The 26,821-nt window shown below is 38.4% G+C and overlaps 1 protein-coding gene across 2 annotated transcripts in view; it reads right to left on the bottom strand.

Moving 5' to 3' along the window:
* The window catches only part of cd276 (CD276 molecule), a 111,195-nt gene that overhangs the window by 11,975 nt on the left and 72,399 nt on the right, over positions 1-26,821 (bottom strand). For both annotated transcript variants that reach the window (XM_058388124.1, XM_058388125.1), the window contains exons 5-7: positions 23,612-23,746; positions 18,697-18,750; positions 9,927-9,964 (exon numbers count right to left, since the gene is read on the bottom strand). In XM_058388124.1, coding sequence (XP_058244107.1) covers positions 9,942-9,964; positions 18,697-18,750; positions 23,612-23,746 — 212 coding nt within the window. In that variant the 3' untranslated portion in view covers positions 9,927-9,941. The remainder of the gene's footprint in view (positions 1-9,926; positions 9,965-18,696; positions 18,751-23,611; positions 23,747-26,821) is intronic.

Below are 26,821 nucleotides of genomic sequence, written 5' to 3'. Positions count from 1 at the left end.
CCAAGAGATCTGAACTCACAGATTATATTACACATTTCATCCAGACTAAAAGTATAAAAGATGAATGGAATTCTTCTTATCAGAGAAATGCCGAATCGGCGCTGGACTACAATACCCATAAGACCTGGACATATGTCTTACACCTGTTTTGTGTTTCCCATTAATCAGCATCTACTCAAGTCCCAGTTCCTGTCAACATTGTTGTCATGCTTTTGTTGATGTCATGTATTGTTTGTCATGTTGCCTTCTGAAGCCTTTGGTTTGTATGCACTGTTTGTTTGCTTTTTTCCACTTTCCATTTTTTTCCACTTTGCATCTGAAGCCTTTACATCTCCGTAATAGTGAGTAGTCAGTAAAGTACAAATGTAAACTATGCAAAAGGAAAACACTGCTAGAGTCATTATAATGCGTAGCACCATCTTGGATTGTGGCCGACAGATTCCTTGATCTGTCATCATTTTGATGTTGTAAGCAAAAATCAACTCCAGCGAGCTGAGAATACGTAACGTGACTTACTCACCAGTGGACAATTGACATTAATGCCAATCTGACAATCATAGCAAAGTTCTAGGTGTGTTTATTTTTTTCTCAGAGAGTGTCCACTGCTATAACAATCATCTACAATCCACCAATAGGATTAGGGTAAATTTCCTGGACAGCTACAACTATAGTAGTGGCAAAAATTTATTATAGACAGGATTGTTTATTTTTATTTTTTTAATCACAGCCCCTTTTACGTATCACGCAATCACAGGTCTGTAGCGAGCCGATCTTCGTTGTATGAAGTGACATCACACACCCGGTTACAGATTTCAACCCAGATGTTATTGGGATCTTCTTATACATGTTGCAAACTACAGTCTAAACCTGGCTTTTGTACTTAATGTAGGAACTTGTACGAATTCGCTGACATCAACGGCAAAGTTCTCTGTGCAGAAGACATTGACAACGCGCTGGTTTGAAACTTATGAATATTTCCATTACAAAGAGCTAACACATGCGTGTGTTTGTGTTTGCGTACATCACAATGCACTTACTGATATGCGTACACTCCTTCGATTAAGTCTGTGTTTACAGTTTGTTTGGTACAACAGAACCCTGTCAATTAAATTCGTAGCAATGTGTAAGCATTCGTATGCGTTGTTTAAATGGCAAATAAACAGTTGTGCCATCAACTTGAGACAAGCCATAAATTAGTAAAATGACACTTATAGCCATTGTCATATACACACAGAGCTAACCTCTGTACATATTTACATCATTTGCAAACCAACTATATACAAACAACAAACTAAGAGTAAAAAATGCTTAGCCAGTTTCTCCCTTCATGTAATTGTGAATATATTTGTGTTGTGTTGTGTTGTGTTGTCCCAGCTTGAGCGTATACATTGACCAGGCATAACATTATGACTGCCTAATATTGTGTTGGTTCCCCTTTTGCTGACAAAACAGCCCTGACCCGTCATGCACTGTGTATTCTGACACCTTTCTATCAGAACCAGCATTAACTTCTTCAGCAATCTGAGCAACAGTAGCTCGTCTGTTGGAACAGATCACACGGGCCAGCCTTCGCTCCCTATATCCATCAATGAGCCTTGGCCGCCCATGACCCTGTTGCTGGTTCACCACTGTTCCTTCGTTGGACCACTTTTGACAAAGATTCTGACCACTCATCCAGTTGTCTAGCCATCACAATTTGGCCCTTTGTCAAACTCACACAAATCCTTACGCTTGCCCATTTTTCCTGCTTCTAACACATCAACTTTCAGGAGAAAATGTTCACTTGCTGCCTAATATATCTCACCCACTAACAGGTGCCATGATGAGGAGATCATCCGTCTTATTCACTCTTATTCACTGTATTCTAATATGCTGTAGATCATATTATTATATGATCTACAGCATATTATATTATATATTGATTATATTATATATTATATAAGATATATAATTATAAGATATTATTCTTAAAACATGGCATGTAAGGAATAAAATATGACAGCAGTGGAAATGAATAAACAATGCGGTGGTGTGATGCAGCCTAGTTCCTTAGTGCTTAGTTCCCTAGCACCTAGATTATTTCATTTATTTTATATTTATATTAAAATTCTATTTATTTTTCTTGTAATCTGAAGCAGTCACTGGCAAAAGAATTTCCTTCAGGATTAATAAAGTACTATCTTAGCTTAGCTTAGCTTAGCTTAGCTTATTTACCAATTAAGGCACATCCTGGTACATTTTATGTAGCTAAACGATTCTAAACATTTTGCATTTTTATTGATTTGTTTGCTTCGTATATTTTAAAATCCAATCAGATTTGTTTGTTTGTTTTTGGTCTTTGGTTAATGATGGCTATCGGCTTGGAATAAAACTTTTTTTGTTTACTTTTTAAAAAATTCAGAACATGACGTAGTTACATGGTATAAGTACAGAGCTCCTGCCAAATTAGACCCAAAAGCTCATGAATTATTTTTACACCATTCCCAAGTTAATTCATTAGGTTTTATTAGTTTTTTTTTTTTTAAATGTTCTGTCTCAATATTTATGTTTTTAAACAAAAAACTTAATGTAATTAATGTAACATTTAATACCGCTGTAGTGTTACTGTATATCCAGAAAATATATATATTTACATAAGCATGTTCTGAGATATCAGGTCTTATCCATCACACCATGAATTTTTCACAGCATTCCAACCCTATTTCAGTCCCAGTGCCCCCCCCCCCCTCCTCTCACTCATCAGCATTATGACTAATCTATGGCTCTTGATTGAGTCTTACGGCAGCTGCTTTCCAATTTTGTTTTCCTCACAGTTAAGGGAAGCAGTCAAGGGATCTTGCAGTGAGCTAGATTGCGAGATGAGCGAAACCAAACTCCAGGCGTGTTCATTAGTCGTCATTGATCACCTGTCTTCCTCTCATCCATCCATCCCTCCCTGCTCTGCCCTTCCACTCGACCTCCCTCCCTCTGTCAACCTATAGGGATTGCATGCCAGAGAAATTATTCACAACTGAAGAAATGTAAAGTCAGTCGGTCTTTTTCAGCGTATTCATCAACAGCTCCTATCCAATTCCTTTCAGTTTTACAAAAGGCATAGCTCACAAAAATACGAATATGTTTTCAACCCTCAGCAATTTAAGGGGAAAACATCCATCATTTACAAAGGCATTAATAACAAATGCGTATATCCATGGGAGACTAATTAGGGTTTTGAAAAACCATGCTAGCTCTTGATTTTACTTATGGAAAAACACAGAAAAGCTCAACAGCCATATCTGGCTTGGTGCATAGATAACTATAATGCTGTTACTATAGGAATTTACTGATTTAGGATTTACCATGACCTGTGAAACATTTGGAAATTTTGTGTTCTGCATGAATCTCATTATTAAAGAAGCTTGAAATATACATGCTGACAGAAATCATCCCCACACCACGATGCTACCATCATCATGCTTCATGGAAAGGACGGTGTTCTCTGAGTGATGTTTAGGGTTTCTACCAAACGTAATACTTTTCAGTTGGCAAGGCCTGACTTTTACATTTATTATTTGTAAAATTTTGTCTTATACGTATCTGGACTGGTATAATGTAAGGCTTGTCCCTGGGAGAGTTTTATAGAGTTTTATAATAGCCACAGTCTATAGTTCTACCATTTACACAGCATACAGCAGCTTACCGCCTCCATATTGTTTGCTATACCAAAGTTGGTTTGGATTTACATTTAGCTACAGTGCTCTGCATAAGTATTCACCCCCTTAATCATTTTGTAGTTCAATTTTGTAGAACTCAAATAGACTTTCAACAAGGGGAATACATACATACACATTTTTTTATTTAATTGAAGTTGGTTGTATTAATACTTGGTTGAATTAGCTTTGGATGCAAAGTCATCTAGTTTAGGTCCTGATATGTTTGCCCATTGTTGTTGGCAAAATTGTTCAGGCTCTCTTAGATGGCATGTCCAGTGGTATCTAGTTTTGCCCCAGACTCTCAATCTGGGCTTTAACTGGGCCAATCTTCTAGTTTACACAGGTCTCTAGTTGTCACAGATTGTTTTGAACCACTCTGGTGAAAGGTTGAGCTAACTATTAGTCAGCGTGTGTTGTAGAGGGCAGACCAGCAAACACTCCTGCTTAGGCCCCAGACCACCATTTTCAAGAGCATCAGTACTCTGGATTGCTTCAGGGCAAGAACAAAAGCCCTCACACTTCACCAATCATACAGACAGGGCAAATGGAAAAATAAAAATAAAATGACCTATAAGCCTTTTTGTTTTCTGGCTTGTCACATTTACACCATTTTGACTAGCCTATTGTCTATGCCCATTTGACTTTATGCCTTTCCCTGTTCTGGAGTGCTGCTTTGCCCCTCCGATTTGTTTGTTTGGTGTCTGCTTAATAAAGCATTTAACCTCCACCTGCATCTTCCCATCTGCAGTTTATTACACCATTTTATCTAGAGGGAAAATTTGTCCAACATCGTGCTTAAGACATCACCGGCAACACTGTGGACATTAAGTCATTTATTAGCATAATCAGGAGTCATTTAATGAATTAATCACAGCATTATCGACATTTTCTTCCAATTTATTCAAATTTGTGTTATTTAAGTGATTATTTTTCCAGCTTTGGAAATTTTACCATAATTACTGGACTTGAAGAAATAATAATAATGCAAACTGCATTTGTTTGGTTTCTAAAAGTTTTCAAACTTTTCCGAGAATGTCTTTCTTTATCATTCCTTCCTCTTGGCTACCGTCCTTCCTAAAACAGTCGCATCTTGGAACGACGAGAGATGTTTTAATAGCGACAGTCGAGCAGTTAAGGCAGACTTATAGGATGAATCTGCAGCAATATTTCAGAGCAACACTCGGATTGTGGACGAGGGGGCAGTTAGGGCCACTAATTGTCCCTGTAGGCCTTCTCTGCTGAAGTTTATTAATATTAGCATCATTATAATTCATAGGATGTCCACGGCCACTGAAGTGAGTGGTTACTGCCCTCTAATCTTAAATGGAGTCATGGAATTATGGCAGTACGTATATGAAGAAAGAGTGCCTATCCAAAGTATGATGAATATACAAACACATCATGAAAACAGCACTTCGAAGCGCGCATCACTTGTAACTATGGTGCGTGAGTATAAAAAAATTATAATAACAAATGCAAAACATAGATGTTATCACTTCCAGCCCTTACTGGAAAGTTCGATCCTACAGAAATGTATAAATCACTGAAAATGTATTAATCACTATTACACATCGTTATGGTCCTCGACAGTGACTTTGAATAACGAGATATGCTACTGTTATTAAATAAGATATGCCGCATTAATTAAGCGGTCGATATAGAAACTGTCACACAAAAACAACAACAATTGATCAGGTTGTGATTCAGCAAACTTGAGAAGTTTGTTTGCCAACTTCGAGCGTTCTACTTAGGCGACTTTAAGGTTATTAAATCTCTAGGCGCTGTAAACAAGAAAGCGCTGTGCACGTACATGGACGCGTAGCACTGCGCTTATGTAGAAATAACGATCCGGAGAGAAGTGCTTTAGTGAAAACCGAAGTGGCAAATCAAAAAATACAACTGGAGGACTAACAGCATGACTTCGTCTACAGATGATTTTGGCCTGAAAACCAGACCTGAAGAAGCAAACAAGCCCCTATACTATAACACTCAGAAGCTGCATTGCTGTTGTTACTCGCATGGGTAAAATGAACTGTCTAGGTCTGCAATTATTGCTTTTTTTCTAAACTCCGCTCCAGCATTCCCCTCTCTCTCTCTCTTTTTCTCTCTCTCTCTTTGCTCACACTTTTTCTTCCTAACTAGTGCCTCTCAAGCACAAACATCTGTTCCTTTACAACTAGAGGTGAGGCTTGTTTGCAGGAGTGGATGATTTTTTTGAGCTTCATCATTACCTGCTTCTTCTGCCGGTGTTTGTGTGTTGCAGCAAATGTGAACACGAGGAAATGAGAGTGTTAGTGTATATCCAGTATGTCTGTTAGATAATGCACACAAAGCAGAGACCAAAGGTCTGAGACCACTAGTGAAAATGCTTCTATATTGCATTCTTTTCTACCTCACAGCAAAAACAACAAATAGATAGATAGATAGATAGATAGATAGATAGATAGATAGATAGATAGATAGATAGATAGATAGATAGATAGATAGATAGATAGATAGATGCCACAATTTTCATTATAAATTATATTACTATTATAAATGTTTTAAATATTTCAGTGTTTTTTATTTAATATGATCCCCTTGTTGCTTTATATATATATATATATATATATATATATATATATATATATATATATATATATATATATATATATATATAAATTTATCTGTCCATTTTACAACTAGATAAAGACAATTTTAACCACAAAAGCATGCAGCATCAAAAAACTGCAGGAAAAAAATCTTTATAAACATATTTACTGGAAAAGCCCTATTTGTGATGTGAAAATGTTTTAACACACATCTCAGATATCAATTTATTTCTCATTTCAAACAGACAATAAAAACTCTTTGCGCTACAAGTCAGGAAAAATGACTATAAAATTACAACATGCTTCTTGTCACCATTCACAATAACGACACAGGTATATTGCAGATATTAAAGTTTGCATTTCCAAGAAACTGTCTCTGAACTGCGACCGGGAAATAATTGCTATAAAATTACAAGTCCTGTTATCACAGGTGATGCAACATGTTAATGTTTACTATCATTTTTTTTTCTTTTAATGGAGTAATAGAACATAACCTACTGTTCCATTGACACAGAAGGTTTCTTAAACTTGTTGTCATATAAAACTTCAGCACAACTATATAAAACATAATCAGTGATGGATGGATCAGGTTTTTAGGTTCTATCAATAGCTTAACAATGCAAATATTAGGCTTCAGCAAAGGATTATATGCATTATATCTTACAGCTTTTAAATAAATAGCTTTTAAATGTACTTGTTTGTAATTTGTACTTTTATTAGATAATTAATGATTAGTCTATCTACTTTTAGCTTCTCCGCCAAAGATAATGGGGGTACTGGAAAGATGGGAATGGTAATAGAGTAAGTAACACCTGTGCCGTACACCTGTTTCATTTCCAGGCTTGATTTTATATATACATACACACACTATATTGGCAAATGTTTTGGAAAACCCCTCTAAATCATTGAATTCAGGGGTTGGGCTTTTTCAGGGGTTGTTCCAGTGAAAGGAACTCCTAATGCTTCAGAATACCAATTTCATACTCCCAACTTTGCGGGAACAGTGCACACCAGTGCACAAAGCAAGGTCCATAAAGACATGGATGAGCGAGTTTGGTGTGAAGGAACTTGACTGGCCTGCACAGAGTCCTGACCTCATCCCGATAGAACACCTTTGGGATGAATTAGAGTAGGGGCTGCGACCCAGGCCTTCTCATCCAACATCAGTGCCTGACCTCAAAAAGAGCGCTTGATCAAAAATTCCCATAAACACACCCCTAAACCTTGTGGAAAGCCTCCCCAGAAGAGTTGGAGCTGTTATACAGTAGCTGCAAAGGGCAGGACAACTCCATATTACATTCATGTGCATGCAATGTCCCAAAACATTTGGCAATATATACTCTCATCATATAGAATTCTTTTCACTGGCCAAGTCAATTATAAAATCACTGCTTAAAAATTGTCCCATCTCAGTTTCCAAGCTACAGCTCAATATTAGATCCTAGATTTAGAGGAAAAGGTTGTAGCTCAGCAGCTGAGCCTGTACTTGCATTTGTATCAAAATCAGTGCTGGTTAAAGAAGTAAATGTCCCAGTACTGTTCTATGACCGAGGTTGTGTATCTCTGCTTGTTTTTCATGACACATCAGAATTTGGTGTTCTGTACGGCTATGTTCTAGGCCTGCTGCTCAGAAATATTGTAGACGCTGGTGCCGAAAAACTAGTTCACGCTGTTTTTACCTATAGAAATGCCTCACTTAGATGTTCCAGTCCCAATTCCCAAGCCCCAATCCATCCAGAATGCGGCCTCCTTACTACAACCAGATGGCTTGAACATATTCCCCCGCTTTTATCTACATTACATTCCTGGAAGAGGGTTTGGTTCATATAGTCCTGGCTAGGATAAAGCGGTTACTGATGATGCATGAATGATATATTGGCTGCGGGTAAAAAATTAATTATAAAATACTACCAGTGACTTGCTTATTGGTCTTTCCCCACAGTACTTAAAGTGATAATCCACCATGTCCCTTCATTCAAAAGGTGAAGAGCATAATAAGAATGCTACAGCAGCAGGGAAAGTTTTGGTTGTTGTTGTTTATTCTTTCTCCAAGCCCTCTAGCTATGGAATAGCCATCCTGTTAATGTTCAGGACTCAGACATTCTCAATCTTTATGTCTAAGTTGAAAACCTATTTGTTTAGTCAGGCATTTTGTTAATAGCCCTCCTATTAGTTAAATGTAGAACTGACGGTTAATGGACATAGAGTTTTGGTAAACTGGGAGGTATCCGGCATCATTTGTAAGGCACTTTAGAGCATATGCCGCATTAATAAAAGCATATTAGAAATGCATTTGGAGTATATGACTACTGAGTTCGAGTTATTTGTCCCTAAAAGCATGTTTGCACTCAGGATGGCTGAGCATTTTAAAGATGATCCATGCAAGACAATAATCGAATTCATTTCCCGTTATCTAAACAATGCCTGTGCTTTGTCTGAAAAAGATCTAATTTCCCTGGGCATCACACTGGCATAGATTCTGAAACAGGGAAAAAAAATATAAAATGAGCAGCACTCTCAAAGGAGACAGATTTGCTCATTTGGTGTTTTTTTGTAATTAAGACACAAGAGACGAGGTTTAAAAATAGTTTGACTTGTTGATGTCAGTGCAGTCAATCAGCCTCCTACGTGTCCGGGAAAAAGAAACCCGGTGGTTCATTCCACAGGCTTAGTAACCAGCGGTCGCCCTCACGCTGTCACACACATATAGATGCAAACACACACACACACACACACACACATCCCTGCTTATTACATTAACACCTGTGTGAGAGTCTATAATGATGCAAAGCTTCAGTGATTAACGGTAACTATGCTCAGTTCTGCGATCACTTCAGCGGCGCTCTCTAATGACGGCACGTCGTAACGAATTTGTCATGGCAACCATTGACCTGTCTGCATTTGTCCGGAATTAAAACATCAAGACTTTTCGATCACTGCCGAGTCCTTCATGGTATTATGAAGGAAAAACGTTTATTTTTTGCACAAAAAAAGTTTTTATGAACAAGATATGACGCTAAAAATCATGTGTCTTTATTTTAAACGGGAAAAAATATGGAACCCTCGTTCATGAATTTGTCCACTTTATTAGGCACAGCCGGATAATGATTATCCAGTCAGCCCATCGTGGTGGAATGTATAACATCATGCAGATAACAGGTCGAGAGGTCAAGATCTGCATCAAACATCAGTGTGAGAGGATGCAGTGATTGAATGTTACGGCTAGATGATTAGCAACAGAAATAAAACAGTGCATGCCTCATATCATGTGAAAACCGGGACATAGCTACACATGAAAAAAAAAAAAACAGCTCAGTAGCATCAGGTGGGAAAATATTGACCATCAGTGAAAAATGTGTTCCATAGCAAGCGGGAAATACATGATTTAACAAACAAGGCCAAGATGACAAAGCTAGTGTAGAATACTGCAGAAATTATGTAGAAATAGTGAGGAAAGCAGATATGCACCAGATATGTACTGTAATCTAATGCATATAATCCTGGACGTTAACTAATAAAAGGTTGTATTATATGCAATAAATAGAGTACTTGGTAGTGCGCTGTGACTTCTGGACTTTAATGCAGATTATAATGCGTAGAGCTGTTGAGCTGTTATGGGAAGTAAAGTGCAAAAAAGGCTTACCTGTGCTCTTTGCCTTTAGCTCTTTAGAGGTGTTGCAGCTGGAAAAGAGAGCAAATGGAAAACTTCAGCGTCAGCCATCAGGGGACACACACACACACACACATACACACACACACACACACACACACACAGACAAGGTTATCAACACAAGGTCAAGAGGCGTGCTGTGTTTGGGATGCGGTACTGAACTTTCCCCAGTCCAAACACTGAACTGCAATAGATATCGAAAGGCAGTAATAAGTAGAGAATGGAGTGTTGTTCTGCTCTCTTACACACACACACACACACTCAGTTACACTCGGCTATGCTCTCAAGACTTTTATTAATAACCCAGCCATCATCTTGTGGCTGTTTTGTAAACTAAGCCTGTTTTCTATAAGTAATCAGAACTGGCTATAAGTGTGCTGTGGTGCACATGTCGCTAATCTTGCACTCAGAAATCATGCGATTAACTCCTTTACCCCTTTGTTCGTATTTCTAAATAATTCTCAGAGCAGCCAGTTTTTCATAAAACTTGGTGACGTTCCACAAGATCAGTATCTCCTGAATTCTAGCCATGGAGCTGTTATAAAAAAAAAAATGAAGCGTCGTTAACACTTCTATTCATTTCAATCAGATTTGATGACTGGCACATTTTCCCTAGAGGAAGTACTCCAGTTCATTGGAGATTACTTCCTGGGGAAATCATTTAAGTAGCAAATGTCATGTCACTCACGACAGGAAAAAGATGTGCTTCGAGTGGCACTAAAGTAAAGAGCCTCCTTGGTAGCAAGACAGTGGTGGATTTACATTACAGGCCTATGAGAAAAATTTCAGTGTCCCTTATTGGATGGCGAGATGAGACAGAAGAAAACAAAAGATAGTGGATGAGAATTGGCAGTTAGTTAATAAGGGAAAATTAGGCAAAATCCCTTCAAAAAGTGGGAACAAAACACTGTATACACACTGATCAGCCATAACATTAAGCAGTGAGAGGTGAAGTGGATAATGCTGATGATCTCCTCATCATGGCACCTGTAAGTGGGTGGGATATATTAGAGGCAGCAAGTGAACATTTTGTCCTCAAAGTTGATGTGTTAGAAGCAGGAAAAATGGACAAGCGTAAGGATTTGAGCGAGTTTGACGAATTGTGATGGCTAGACCACTGGATCAGAGTATCTCCAAAACTGCAGCTCTTGTGGGGTGTTCCCGGTCTGCAGTGGTCAGTATCTATCAAAAGTGGTACAAGGAAGGAACCGTGGTGAACAGGAGACAGGTTCATGGGCGGTCAAGGCTCATTGATGCACGTGGGGAGCGAAGGCTGGCCCATGTGATCCGATCCAACAGGCAAGCTACTGTTGCTCAAATTGCTGAAGAAGTTAATGCTGGTTCTGATAGGTGTCAGAATACACAATGCATGACGGGTCAGGGCTGTTTTGGCAGCAAAAGGGGGACGAACACAATATTAGGCAAGTAGTCATAATGTTATGACTGATCTGTGTATGTATCAAGTATAAACTGAAATATCATGAGGTGGCAAAATGACTAAAAGGAGTGATCAAAAATGTGCTAGGTGGTAGGTTGAGCTGACAGGAAATGATGAGAGGCTGTGGCTATGGAAAGGTCAGATTTATTTTCCATACCACATGCCTTACTTTCCATACATCTAATTCGTCAAACTTTGGAGCTGGTTGTTATTTTTAGCCAGTAATTGGACTTCCAGGTGATATCTTAAGGGAGAATACTGATTCAGAGGATGTATAGGTTTTTCATTTGTGTAGCATTTTGCTTTGCTAAACTTTCCTGCATAGTAAATATATATTGCAATTTCTCGTCATTATGCAACATAAACAGTATTGGTATGCTGTCGAGAGTCTGATTCAGCCACTTGGAAAGATTTCTTCTCTGTGCATCTTAATTAAAATATATAGATAAATGCTTTCAAGATGATCAGATATTTGAGTACATTTTGTAGATGTATTTATGTGGCTGATGTTTTGTGTTTATTGATTTCATGGCTCTGCTCTTTTCCACCAAGTTTCACTAAGTTTGCTGAGGCAAAAAGGTTAACGGTTTATTTAATCACCATGAATGCTGAGAAAGTGTGTGTGTGTGGGTGTGAGAGAGAGAGAGAGAGAGAGAGAGAGTGTGGTTCCATGTTGAAAAAGCCGATCGAAAGCGAGGAGTGTGTGAGGTGTGTGAGGTGTGTCAAAGCTCCCGAGAGGCTTTTAGCCAGGAGTTACAATAGCACGAATGGCGTGGAAAAAAAATTCTCTAACAATACAGATGAGAGAAGGGAACAGGGATGACACATTGTTCCCAAGTGTGTGTGTGTGTGTGTGTGTTTGAGAGAAAGAGATAAAGGCAAAGAATGGAAGACAGAGAGACAGAATGGTACAGAGTAGAGTTAGAGAAAGGGACAAAGTGAGGCTGATGAGGAGATGGACAGGACAGACAGAGTGTAAACTGGTCTGGTCACACTGAAGGTGTGTGTGTAGAGAAGATGATTGACAGCGGGCTTTTTGATGAGGTCACTGCTCAGGAGTGTCATGTTTTTAGTCAAAGGACCAGAGATATGTCTAATAGATATGTTGAAATGGCCAACAAGATGAAGGAGGTCAGCGGAAAGAAGATTCTGTAGGGTTTTTATCCAAGGGATTTTGTGCATAAATTGTTTTAAACTTTTTGAAAAGTTTTCTAATTAAAAACCATATTAATCACAAGGTTTTTTTTTTTTAAATTATTGTTGTTTACTATTTATCTACTTGTTTATCTATCAATCTATTTATTAATTAATGAATTTATTTAATTAATTGTTGATTTACTTACAGCAGATAAAATAAAACTGTTGCAAAAGTACAAAGGAAATGGTTTCCAAAATTTGCTAAATAAATAAATAAATAAATAAATAAATAAATAAATAAATAAATAAATAAAGCAAAAAAAAAGAAGAGGTGCATTAATTGCGTATAACAGCACCGGTAGTTTCATGTCTATCGTACTATTAACAAAGGATTAATATCAATAGGTTCATTCTAACATAATATTGTTTCTATAGTAACTGCTCAATCACATGGACTTGTACTTTGAACACTCTGCATAATCTAATACTTATAATAATAAGACTACTCCAATTCAGGCATAACATTATGACCACCTGCCTAATATTGTGTGGGTCCCCCTTTTGCTGCCAAAACAGCCCTGACCTGTCCAAGGCATGGACTCCACTAGATCCCTGAGAGTGTGCTGTGGTATCTAGCACCAAAATGTTAGCAGCAGATCCTTTACACCCCAGAAGAGCTGCAGTTTTGGAGATGCTCTGATCCAGTCGCCTAGCCTTCACAATTTGGCCCTTCGTCAAACTCGCTCAAATCCTTACGCTTGCCCATTTTTCCTGCTTCTAACACATCAACTTTGAGGACAAAATGTTCACTTGCTGCCTAATATATCCCACCCACTAACAGGTGCCATGATGAGGAGATCATCAGTGTTACTCACTTCACCTGGCAGGGGTCATAATGTTATGGCTGATTAATGTATATAAGAGCAAGCGATTCTTATAACAGTTAATGTGTTGAGTTTGCTGACAGTGCGGATTCAAAAAATGCTCCTGAGAGAAAACATTCGACATATCCACAATATTTTACCATTCAATGACCGTAGATTCACAATATTCCCCAGATAGCTACATATAATTACACGATAATTAGCTATAGTTACTGTTTCCCCAAATCAATTAGCTATATATCTACATTTATTTTATTTTTCAATATTCTGTGAGTCATATTCGCTGCCACTAATAAATTCCTGACTTCTTATAAATAGAACACACCACATAAAAATGTGTTATTTTTGAGTAAAAACCGATCCAACTTTTTTTTATTTTTATCATCCTCAATTATTTACAGCAGCCAAAAATCTACAAATAACTATTACATAAATAATATTCTGACGCCCTCGGCGGATTTGTCTTCACAGATTCTTCTCAGATTCGATTGTCTACAGAGACAAAAATAACGAATTCAAAGAAGAAGATGAAGATGAGGGAAAAAGGCGTGCACACAGCAGCAGCACTTTTCATTCAGTTATTCAGACTATTATTGAAGCAATGGAAAGGTCAGATACATGTGGAGTGTGTGTGGGTTCGCAGTCCTCGTGCTTTGACCTATGAGTCAGATGGCCAGCGACACTCGCCTGCTGAGATTGTTTGATTTTTTTTTCTCTTTCCTTCACATTGTTTTCTTCTGAAGCAATTGCGTGTTGGAATTAGAGCTTCGCAATGAGAGAAAAACATGTGGTGGATTTATGGCTTGTGCTTTTTTTTTTTTTTTCAAAAAAAAAAACTTTCGTCTGTGATTTTAAACAAACAAAGGAAGAAAATATTTTATTATATAGGGAGAAGTAGAAAAAGGGAAAAAAAATTAATAAGAATATTTAAAAAAAAAAAATGTAGTTCTCCCTATTTAATTTTTAGCAATACTAATCACACTTTATTTCACGTTATTACTCTCCAGCAGGAATATCCTGAATATAATTTCTGTACTACAAATGTTCATAAGTCAGACATGAGCAGAAATTTTGCCCCTTTACTGAAACGGTTTTGACATGAATAGTGCAACTTTGTTGTAAAAAAAAAATTAATAAATGAATAATAAATAAATAAATTAAAAAAACAAACAAATAAATAAACAAACAAATAAATTAAATGAATGAATAAAGAAAGAAAGAAAGAAAGAAAGAAAGAAAGAAAGAAAGAAAGAAAGAAAGAAAGAAAGAAAGAAAGAATGTGGTTAATAATTAATTTAGTATTTCTACTTCTCCGTGGAAAGATGATATAAGTCTAATTATGTGTTGACTTTTTTTGTTAGGAGACGTATTATTTTCATATAACATCATAGTTATAGCAATACTAATCACGCTTTATTTCACCTTTTTACTCTCCAGCAGGAATATCCTGAATATAATTTTTATACTACAAACTTTCATAAGTCAGACACGAGCAGAAATTTTGCCCCTTTACTGAAACAGTTTTTTTTAAATAAATAAATTAAAAATAAATAAATAAACAAACAGAAAACAAACAAACAAACAAATAAATAAATAATGTGGCTACTAATTAATTTAGCATTTCTACTTCTCCGTGGAAAGATTATATAAGTCTTATTATGTGTTGACGGGTTATAATTTCTATACTACTACTGATAATGTTCATGAGTCAGGCACAAGCAGAAACTTAATTTTGCCCCTTTACTGAAATGACAATGAATAGAGCTGGAGTGTTAATTAAATGGCTTAATAGCTTCTACAGTGTGAGCTCCACTAGGTGGCAGCACTTCAAGATCTTGACTTTTCTCTCTCCTCTAGACTGTATGAATGTGACTCCTTCACACCGGAGCTCAGAACACTATTATCTGTCCACACACACATACACACATGTAGGTCCACCCCAATCTTTACTGTACTCCTGTTAGAAGTCACCTTAACTCGAGTGGGGCCTTTTCAGTGGGAGTGTGATAGCGAGGGTGATAAGCCACGGCACTTAGCGCTTTAACACCACGCTGATAAAAGTCATCCGTTCTTAATACACCCTGAAGCAAGACTACAGGACAAAGAGATGTGACTGTAGTAGTAGCAGAAGTAAGAAACTTGGACAGTGACTCTCAATTAGGCTTACGTGGTCACTGGGGTTAGCCAGTGGATCAGTGGAGAGAAGTTACCGGTTGGAATGGGACCCATGCTGAGAATTTTATATGAGGTCAAATGCCTCTGTCCTTATCCTAGGGCAGGGTTTCAAGATTTTTGCGGGTACTGAATAAGTATAATATTAGAATTTTTAAGAAAGCCACAAATTTTTGCTGGACCAGCGTTGGCCGGCATAACATTATGACCACCTGCCCAATATTGTGTTGGTCCCTCCTGTTGCTCCCAAAACAGCCATGACCCATCCTGCACTGTGTATTCTGACACCTTTCTATCAGAACCAGCATTAACTTCTTCAGCAATTCCCTGAAGGTGTGCTGTGGTATCTGGCACCAAGATGTTAGCAGCAGATCCTTTAAGTCCTGTAAGTTGTGAGGTTTGGCCTCCATGGAGGGGCCCAGACTTACAGGACTTAAAAGGACTTAAAGGATACTTTTGATAGATACTGACCACTGCAGACCGGGAACACCCCACAAGAGCTGCAGTTTTGGAGATGCTCTGATCCAGTGGTCCATCACAATTTGTCCCTTCGTCAAACTCGCTCAAATCCTTTTGTTTGCCCATTTTTCCTCCTTCTAACACATCAATTTTGAGGACAAAATGTTCACTTGCTGCCTAATATATCCCACCCACTAACAGGTGCCATGATGAGGAGATCATCAGTGTTATTCACTTCACCTCTCAGTGCTCATAATGTTATGTCTGATCGGTGTATACATTAATGCACAGTAAAATTCTTTCTCTTTGCATATTCCATCCTTGGAAGGTTGCAGTCAGAGGGCAGGGTCAGCCATGATGCAGCGCCTCTGGAGCAGGGAGGGTTGGGGCCTGGCTCAAGGGCCCAACGGTGGCAGCATGGGGCTTGAACCATGATCTTCCGATCAACAACCCAGGGCCTTAATCACATAAGCCACCCCAAGTACATGTATGCAATGTAAATAATAGGGGCAAATTATACATTGACTCATAAAACGCTTCTTTCTTTGGAAAAACCAAACAAAACACCCTCTCAGCTAGGAATTCCTACTCGTAAAAGGCTCACAGTATGAACTTTAAACAGAGTAACATCATGCTTTATTTACAATTTTTGCTTCCGCTCAGTCAACATACAGATGTTAGCTTCTTAACACTGACTACTTAACACTGTTTTCAGGAGGAAAATCTGCATCACTCACCACAGCTTGCTTTTCATAAAAAATGAAGGTCAGCGTTTATCCATACTTCATAGCCTTAATGCCCAGATGTCAAAAATGTCTGCTTCATATTAAACAAGTTTGAGCAATCACTTCAAGACAGTTTCAGAGTTTTAATACTATCCCTACACAACCCCTGACTGTAATTAGTGCTTGTATGTAGTCTTCAGACTCTCAATAAAAAGTCTGATTTGAACACCAACATATGCAACACCTCATCGTGCTCGTCTTTGTGTATAACATTTAAAAACCTACTGAACAGGAACAAACGCAGTATGTGCCCCAAAATAACATGCTGGCAAGAAATTACTAACATTTTACCACCATGTTGGGGCTCTGATGTCATGTAGTGGTTGTTACTTTAAATCCTGCACATGTATACAGATGAATATGCAAATGACTTCAGAGTCAAGGGTAAGGAATTTTAAAATGCTCCCTTTTAGAAAATAATTAATACAGGAAGGTGGAGTTCTGTATATTTCTGTTAAGTATAGAGTAAGCATGGAGCTGAGGCAGCTTAAGAGCAAGGACAGCCACAGATTCATCCAACCGTGTGCCTCAAGACATCTGGAGGGTTGTTTGGTGCCATCAGCCATCAGATTCCATAATGTAACACTACCCAGTAGCTCCTACTCTACCGACTGTGTGTCTCTTTCTTACACACACACACACATCTTATATGTATAAAATATTTCAGACTAAAAACGGTCTGTTATAGAATATTTTATTATAGAAGATTTAATTATAATCGTCTTGTACGGTGTGACATGGAGCGATCTTAAAATACCGCTGCAGTGTAAAACCGGCTTAAGATTAAAGTAGTCTGCTTAGCATCGTATATCCACAGGTGTAAGTCAGGCTAACTTCCTGTTAGGACTGTTTTCAATTTAAACAGCTTCATATCTTTCAAATATTGTCTCAAAAGCCTGTAAAGCCCGCAAAGTCGCACAAATAGTAGGAGAGCTTAAATGCCTGTCCCTTCCATTCACAGACTCCATCAGGAGGTGAATGAGATGTTTTCAGACGTGAAAATCTACTTGAATGGCCGCGTCGGCTTCGGACTGCAGAATGTTCTAGGCTGTTGACCTCACTGGCCAAACTTGTCATAGCTTAAATATTCATGAGACCTCCATTACCGGGGAGACAGACCGCTGTCTCTACCTCTTTCCTTCGCTTTCCCTTTCTTTCTCTCCCTGTCGCTGACCCTTTTTCACCTGTCTGCTTATTAAAATCTCATAGCATTAACTGTGCCACTCACAGTCAGGCTGAATAATTCAGACTAAAGGAGTCGAATTAATATCTTTAATGACATTACTGCCACAGGGGGAGCATGGACAGGATTTTGGCACAGCTTACTCTGGCCTTCGCTCAAAAAGGGGGCTTATTGCATTTGACAATCATGAAAATGTAGGCATAAAAGGAGACGGAGTATCATTCTCTAGTGTTTAAATGCAGTTCAAAAGGGAGACAAAAGACTCAGACGGTGTGGAAGATTGGCTGATTTAAGCCGAAGCTTGACGGTAATGACGCAGAAACTACGAAAGCGTCTGGTTTATGTGCGTGTATGATTTTAAAAATTCTTCGCTCGATTTTTAAATAACATCAGCTTTTTTACCTTTAAGGGGTCATTAAGTGGATGAAGCATGACTCCTAACGTGTCTAGCCAAAGCCCAGAATAGCCAACCCTAAAAAGTCCTGATAATGAAACATGTGCTCCGAATGAACCTCAAAATACTACTGCTTTAAATCTAACCTTTTTCCCCTCTAAATCATACATGCTATTTAGAGTTCTGCCTTTGGCTATTATTGAACTCAGACAAACCCAAGGAAAAACACATAAATGTTGGACTGCATCAGGTTTATTTTGACATTTAAGGAAGATTTTAAGGTTTACTGACCTGTCTTGTGTTCTTCAAGTTCTTTGGCTTCCTCAAGTTCTTTAGCTTCTTCCTCTGTACAGGGTTAAGAGAAAGATGACAAAATATGTAACTTGTAAAAGTGAAATGCAGCTGCTGGGCTGCTACTGTACTTACTGTATACACTACTGTATATATTCCCTTCTAGGCTATAAAAATAGAACTCGCAAACATGATCAGTTCTTTATTACACTCATTTAAACCTTCAGTTAAATTTTATTTGCATGGCACTTTTTTTTACGATGGATACTGTCGCAAAAAAAAACAAAAAAACAACTTTACGGGAACAGAAAAAAAACGTAATAAATTATAAATTTTAAAATTTTATGTTAGAATTATCCACTAAACCGTCGGGCTAAGACAAGATACAATATGATTACGATTCATGAGGTAATGATGGAATATTTTTACAATGCCACTTAGGTTGATGTGATATGATACAATTTAGTTAGCCTCAGATCGATGTGGGACCAGCCGTTTTCAGAATCTGGAGTAGGCCTAATGGGCAAATGATGACATAATAAAGTATCAGTGATACTATGTGATGTAAGTAGGGTTTTTGTTGTCACACTAACAAACAGATGTCACTAAATATCGGCGATATGAGTAGATCACGAATCATTTCTTTAATTAGGAGCTACAGCATCTTCCTAGAATGCACAAGTACAAGTAAAACTCATCAGTGGTCAACAGAAGTTTGCAAGGATTTACACCAAGTCCTGCAACTTCAGCTCTATAGGTTGCTCATGAGCCGAGGAGTACCTACCCTCCATTACATTTATGGCACTTGGCAGATGCCCTTATCCAAAGCAACCTACATTTTTTATCTCATTTTACACAACTGAGCAATAGGGGGTTAAGGGCTGGGTTTAGGAGCCCAGCAGTGGCAGCTTGGTGGACTCATAACCTTCCTATCATTAATTCAATCCCTTAACCACTAGGCCATCTGGACCATCTATCCCATTCATCTATTTTCTGTACCTTTTATACTACAAAAGGTCACAGGGAACCTTTTGCTTATCCTAGAAGACTGGGAATAAGCTGGGGGACACCCTGGACAACCCATCATAGGCCCAATCACACACACTCACACACTACACACAATTTAGGGATGCCAACATGACTGGAGCACCCAGAGGAAACCCCCGAAGCACATGGAGAGCATGCAAATTCAGAGCAAGCAAGAGCAGAGACAGGAATTGAACCCTGGAGGTGAGATACTACTCATAACCCATTACTAATCCTCCACCCCACATGACACCTTAATACTAAGTAGGTTACACAGCTAGAATCGGTATTAAATATTTTCATGAAACCAGTAGTCACAATCAGACTGATGTATCCTGTGATATATATATATAAGTCTGCCTAATTAAAAAAAGTGTCAAATATTTCTACAGTCAGCATTTGGAGGCTTTGGAACGTCAAGCATTTGAGCAATGCCCACTGCAGACTAATGCAGATATGAACGCGAGTTATTAATTCAGTGCGAGAAACCCTCTACTTTCGGCTCCAGATGACTCGAATAAAAACAGCTGTGGTGATGTATGGATATATATGGATGGAGAGGATATGAGAACAGAGATTAAAGCCCCTAAAGACAATCGAGTCGAGATTGGTGGTATTTCCCCATCTGTGTGCTGTCACCGCCACATCTGTGTAAGCTAACAGCCCAATCTCAGATGCTGTTCTTTCCTGTTAGGATCCTCCTCCACATCCCTGCATGCCTTATGACAGGCAAGAAAAATGAGCTAGTCGACTATGGACTCTATCTGAGTGGCACTAGCTTCGCTAGGAGCAGAGTCAACTCCAATCTACCCACGATTCCTAGCTGCTGGAAACGAGTAGACAGGCTCAATTAGGACCTCCGCTTCCCTCCACTCTTACAGTCAGTGCATCAGTTCATTTTTTTTTCCCTTTCTTTTTTTTTCACATCACAGCTGATTCACAAGCTTTTATTCCATAGTTTATATATTTCCGTATACCTGCAATCAAATAATCCCAAGCAGAGGGGATTCCAGAGGGTCTACTTTCATAAATATTGCTTAGTTCAAGAGAGTTAGGGATAATTCTGTCTTCACAGGCTCCTTACAAAGACATCAAATGCACCGATAATAATTTTATCGTTAGTTGCTTGGCCGGATTTATATTGGTATCTTCCAAATATTTGCCCATATTGTAAACACATCATTTAACACCTTGGAATTATGAGGGGTTTTTTTTTCCTGGGAGAAAATGAGTTTGCTATTTACAGGCCACTATGACTAATGGCATAGGAATATATGTGGGTAGTTTCACACCAAAATGTTTATTGCAGGACAAAACTTTATGGCTCAGCATCTTTACCTGAAGTAATCGAGGTTTAAAATGTCCGTGGCTTGATATGTGACTACTACATCCAGCCATCCATCCATCTATCCATTCTTTGTACTGCTTATCCTGTCATGGGAAACCCGATGACTATCCCCAGGGACTCAGGGCAGAAGACAGTGGAGATCCTGGACGTAATTCCAAGAAATCATAGCCTTAACTCTCATTTATACTCTATAGACAGTCTTGTGTAGCCTAGTCTAGATTTTTAGTTTAAAAGCTAGTTTTTGTTTTATGTCTAGTTTAGACTAGTTTTGTCTTGTGTTGTCTACTTGATTTGTTTTTGTTTTTCCCCTCCCTAGTTTGTTTATTTTTATTCTGTCAGTGGAATAAAAGGTCAGTGTCAATATGAACAATATTCAGCAAAACAAACTTAATCCAGACTAAACAAGACCAAACAAACCAAAACTAAACCAAACCAGAGTCTATAAATAATTCATGTTCATGTAGATATTTATTATGCTTCAGCCTTCAATCTGGTAAAGTTGAAGCACTGAAACCTCTGATCCAGCTTGTTAATAACAAGAAACTTTATTAAGTTTGAATGGTTTAGTAAAAGTGAAATGCCAATGTTTGCATTGACAACATGGGCTGAGGAATCGAGGCGAGGCATCCGAGAAAGAAGCTAAACCACAGTCATTAGGGATTAATACAAATAAATTTAAATATATGAACTGTTTTGTACTATATTTCTTATATTCTGTAAAGCTGCTTTGAGACAATGTCCATTGTTAAACGCGTTATACAAATAAAATTGAACTGAATTGAATTTTAGTCTGGGTGGATTAGTTTAATTTAATGTCTTGTCTCTTTTAGCTATGTCTAGTTATATTCTAGGGTATAGCTATATCTCTCAGCTATATCTAAGCTATATCTCTCAGCCCAAAGATGAGCCCTTGTTAACTTGTATGTCTGTATTGTGAATCTTACAGACAAAGAATCACAACCTCTCTCTCTCTCTCTCCTTTCTCTCTCTCTATCTGTAAATATATATTTTAAGACCCTAGAGGTCTGGAGAGTTATATCTTACTGACCTTTATTTAAAGGTCTCCTGCATTATGAGCACAGCTCATTAAAACTACTATTCCATGATGCAAAAGCATTCCCCCAAAACACAACTATTTTTACATTTATTTATGTATTTATTTTATTTTGTCATCTGTCGAATTCTCTCTCCCCAACATGTCTGGTTATCTTCTGATTCGAGCCTCCTTTTTGCTCGGCTGATTTAAATCTTGCTCATCTTGTTCTTGCCTTATCACTGTCACTAATTAGTCTATCCTAATTAGCAGTGCATTTTCCCCCAGTAAAATGACTGGGAGTGTTTTGGTAACTGGAAGACTTGTGGATAAATAGGCTTTCTGTGGTTTAGCATCTTTCTCAGACGTCTCGCCTGGCTTCCTCAAGCCATGTTGTCAGTGCAGACATTGTTGTTTCACTTTTACAAAACCTTCTTGTTAATAACAAACTGGATCAGAGGTTTCAACTTAATAAATATCCACATGACTCTGGTATGGTTTAGTTTCAGTTTGTTCGGTCTTGTTTAGTCTGGACTAGGTTTGTTTTTGTTTAACCCTTTTATATAAGTACACTGGCCTTCCATTCCAATAACTGAATAGAAATCAAATTATCTGTATAAAGAAATGAATTATTTAAGTCTGGTATAAAATTTAATCAGGACCCTGTTGGCTAATGACTAATTTGTTTATATTTTTTGGGACTAAGTTCATTAGAAAATACAAAGTAAAAATAATAATTATGGTAATGGGATTGATCATATTGGGATTTCTTAAAAAAAATTGCCTTGCGTACACTCTTGTTTAAATTTATGGTTTGTCTAATTTAAGACTAATTTTCTTTTTCTTATCTTATGCTAGTTTACCTTATGCTAATTGTTTTCTTATCTTTAGTGTTCCTGTATTGGTATTAATATCACACATGTAGCCCGAGCCCTAGTTTATTACTAGTACTCTATTATTAATGCATAGTATAAGAATTTCCTTTAGCATTGTCTGCCTTTCCTTCTACCAGGATTCTTTGTCCCTGTTAGTTCAACTACTCAAAACTAACCCTTTCTGTATCTCAAACTGTTTGCGCTCCCAAGTGGTGCAACTCTCTAAGCGTTCAGCCTATAAAAGGGTGATTTGATTGCGAGTTTGATTGCGAATTCCAACAGTTCCACAGCAATTCACGGCCAAGAGGACATTACTGACCTACTCTCTGGGTGGGACTGATAGAATCCCTCTGTTCACTGCCAATCAGAGAGATGGAAACCAAGTACAAGCAAGAGAGATATACACCCCTGGTGCTTTTATGGGAAAAAAATCTGTACTTCTCAGTAGCTAAAATGACCTGCTGAGGTGAAATTGAAAAGAGGGTTAAACAAGGGTAAAGGTTTCTATAATCCATTCGATTGTGTCCTTAAGTTCCCTGCTGCTGATTGTACCTTCTTTTGTAAAAAGAACGAATGTTCTAAAGGTTGGGATTTGGAACACAGTCCTTTGGTCTGGTTGAGGAGTACCCTTACCTGCTCTCATCTCTTCACAGCTCTCTTTGATTTTCCTGTGGCAGACGGCAGCCAAGGCGATGAGAAGACCAAGCAAACAGACCGCCAGCCCAATTGTTACCCACATAGCCACTTGAGGAAATACCGGTGCCTGGGCTAGAGAGAGAGAGAGAGAAAGAGAGAGAGGGTTTATCAGCATTATATTATTATAGCATTATCATATTTACATTCATTCTTTCCCTGACTGCTATTGTCTCAATCCTCAATGGCAGATCAAATTTATCTGACGTTCACATTATCATCAGTTATCATTAAGTCAGAGTGTTTTTAGTAGTACTTGGCTGATTTTCTCACACTCTTTCTGCTGTCAGTAAAACATCCAGTTTATGTGGCACTGGTTCTGAAGGGAAGATTCAGACTAGCAGATTTACTGATACCAGAGGTGACAAAACTCCCTGAAACAGCACGAGGAAAAAAAACATAAGGGAACTCATCAATCGTAGATGATTACAGTATACAGGAATCGAAGAGTAAACACATTTGGTAGCAAATGTGTTGAAATGATTATGAATACGAGCCTTGGGATGAAAACGGGACAGTCTTTATGATTACAGCAGCAGTTCTTAGGAACAAATCTAGAGTAAGGAAGTGCAAATCTTGTTAGACATATGGGAACATCCACAGCAGCAAAAGCTAACTTGATAACGCAGAAGTTGATGTATGAGGTCAGTTGCAATAGAATCTAGCAGAAACAATAATAACAAAAATAAGAACTTGATGTCATTGATGCCAACAGAAATGCCCCTGATGTCAAGAGAGGCAGTGGTAGCTCACTGCTTAAGATCTTGATCAGAAGATTGTGAGTTTTAATCCCAGTACTGCCAAGCTGCAACTGCTGGAACCTTAAGCAAGGTCCTTAATCCTTACCTGCCCAATCGTATAGTAGCTAGATAGAAGCGTCTGCCAAATACTGTTAATGTAATGTAATGATGTCTACCAAATGCTACAGTATGAACATCAACAAATCTGCTCCTTCTCTCAAATACCTTTAAGCCACGCTTATCCAGAAAGGGCCTGTGTGAGTGCAAGTTTCATTCCTTCAGCAAAAGACATACCTCATAGCAATTTGAAAGCCAAGATCAACTAATTAAACAGGTTGAATTGGAATGAAAACCTGCACCTGATCTGGCCCCTCGTGGATAAGATTGGACACTTCTGCTTCAAGTTACCCATCAACCAGGAAGGATGCTATTGAAGACCTTTGCCCTTGCTGTGACCTTGACTGTTATGACTGACTCAGTTCCAAAATATAATAAATTCATCTGCTGGTTACAAAAATAATACCATCGATCCTTTATATATTTAACCAACATTGTTCTAGAGATATCGCACTAATGAGAATCTTGAATGGATGTAGAGATCGATAGACAGATACATGGACAGACCAAATAACACAATGCATCCACCAGCCAGTGATAATAAGAACAATAAAGTATAAACTAAGATTTGAGCGAGTTTGATGAAGGGCCAAATTGTGATGGCTAGACCACTGGATCAGAGCATCTCCAAAACTGCAGCTCTTGTGGGGTGTTCCCGGTCTGTAGCGGTCAGTATCCATCAAAAGTGGGCCAAGGAAGGAACAGTGGTGAAGTGGACAGGGTCATGGGCGGCCAAGGCTCATTGATGCACGTGGGGAGCGAAGGCTGGCCCGTGTGATCCGATCCAACAGACGAGCTACTGTTGCTCAGATTGCTGAAGAAGTTAATGCTGGTTCTGATAGAAAGCTGTCAGAATACACAGTGCATGATGGGTCAGGGCTGTTTTGGCAGCAAAAGGGGGATCAACACAATATTAGGTAGGTGGTCATAATGTTATGCCTTATCGGTGTATACAGTAAATGTTTACACCATTAATCATTGCATAATCGTTTTCATATATTGTTGACAAATTAATAATGGAATATTATTTTTTGTGTTATTAAATATTATAGAAATACAACATTAAAACTTTTCCAACTTCAGCTAGATGTTAAAGCTGATTGGTTGTCAAGTCTGACCGGGACATTTTAAGGGGCTTAAATAGGAATGCTCCTCTTCTTCAGTATTAATGTAAGTGTTTTTCCTGAGGCAGGTGTGCGATCGATTCTCCCCACACTTCCGAAATTCTGAGTTATGATCTCATGAAGGCTCTTTATCTCTCTGTGAAGACCGGCTGTCTCTGTGTGTACATGTCTCTGTGTGTATACAGGAGTTAGGGAGAAAGAGGGGGTGGGGGGTCAGGCATTCAGAGTGAGATGAACCTTGACTCCAGAAAAAAAGGAAAGCATAATATGAGTGACAGGACACGAACAGGGGGAAAAAGAAATGCGCCAAAACAAACTGGTCAGCGAGACAGAGAGAGAGAGAGTTATTGCAGACTCCTCCAAATTTCCCCTGGGTATTACTGTGTGTGTGTGTGTATGTGTGTGTGTGTGTGTGTGTTGTAAGAGAGAAAATGAGATAGAGAAAGAGATAGAGAGGGAGCGAGTCAGACGGGGAAGGAGAAATAGAAACCACACTAAATGGCTCTGTGGCCTGGACTGCAATAGAAGCACAGCATCACATCAGTGACTCTGGCTGGATAATTTCAAGACATCATTAAATGTCAAAAATGAAACCGCAAACACAGATACAATAGCAAAACACCTGGAACCTTTCAGATGGAGCCGGATAACAGCTTGGTAACAGCTTGGTAACATGATTACCAGGAATAATGCATTTTGTGTGTGTGTGTGTTTGATTTTTTTGGTGATTTAGAAAACATTTGTTGTTCTTCTTTTCCTCAGGCTTTACATGTAGTCCCAAGAGAATGCAGTTGAACATTTAAACAACAACAAAAAAAAATAAGTGAGCAACGTGAACCGTCAAGCGAAGTGACCTTCTGACCAAGCAGGTCGCACGGTGGAGGGCAAGCCATAAAAAAAACGTTTCTGATATTCCGATCCTGCAACGTAACTGAAAATAACAGCTTGTCTAGTGCTGGGACATCTACTGGTACGCAATGTGACGTCTCACTTTAACTGTGGCTGCATGCTGTCAACTCACGCAAGCAGATCTTCTCTATTTTCTGAATCCAATGCTACAGCGCAAGTGAACAACCTGCTCATGGAGTTAACCCTTTACCGCTATGCTATCGGAATATGACCGATACGTGATACATAATTTAACTTCTTTCCTTTTTTACACATACTTC

Source organism: Hemibagrus wyckioides, linkage group LG04 (assembly GCF_019097595.1).
Source record: "Hemibagrus wyckioides isolate EC202008001 linkage group LG04, SWU_Hwy_1.0, whole genome shotgun sequence".
Classification (NCBI taxonomy): Eukaryota; Metazoa; Chordata; class Actinopteri; order Siluriformes; family Bagridae; genus Hemibagrus; species Hemibagrus wyckioides.
This window is presented reverse-complemented; position numbering and strand designations above follow the sequence as displayed.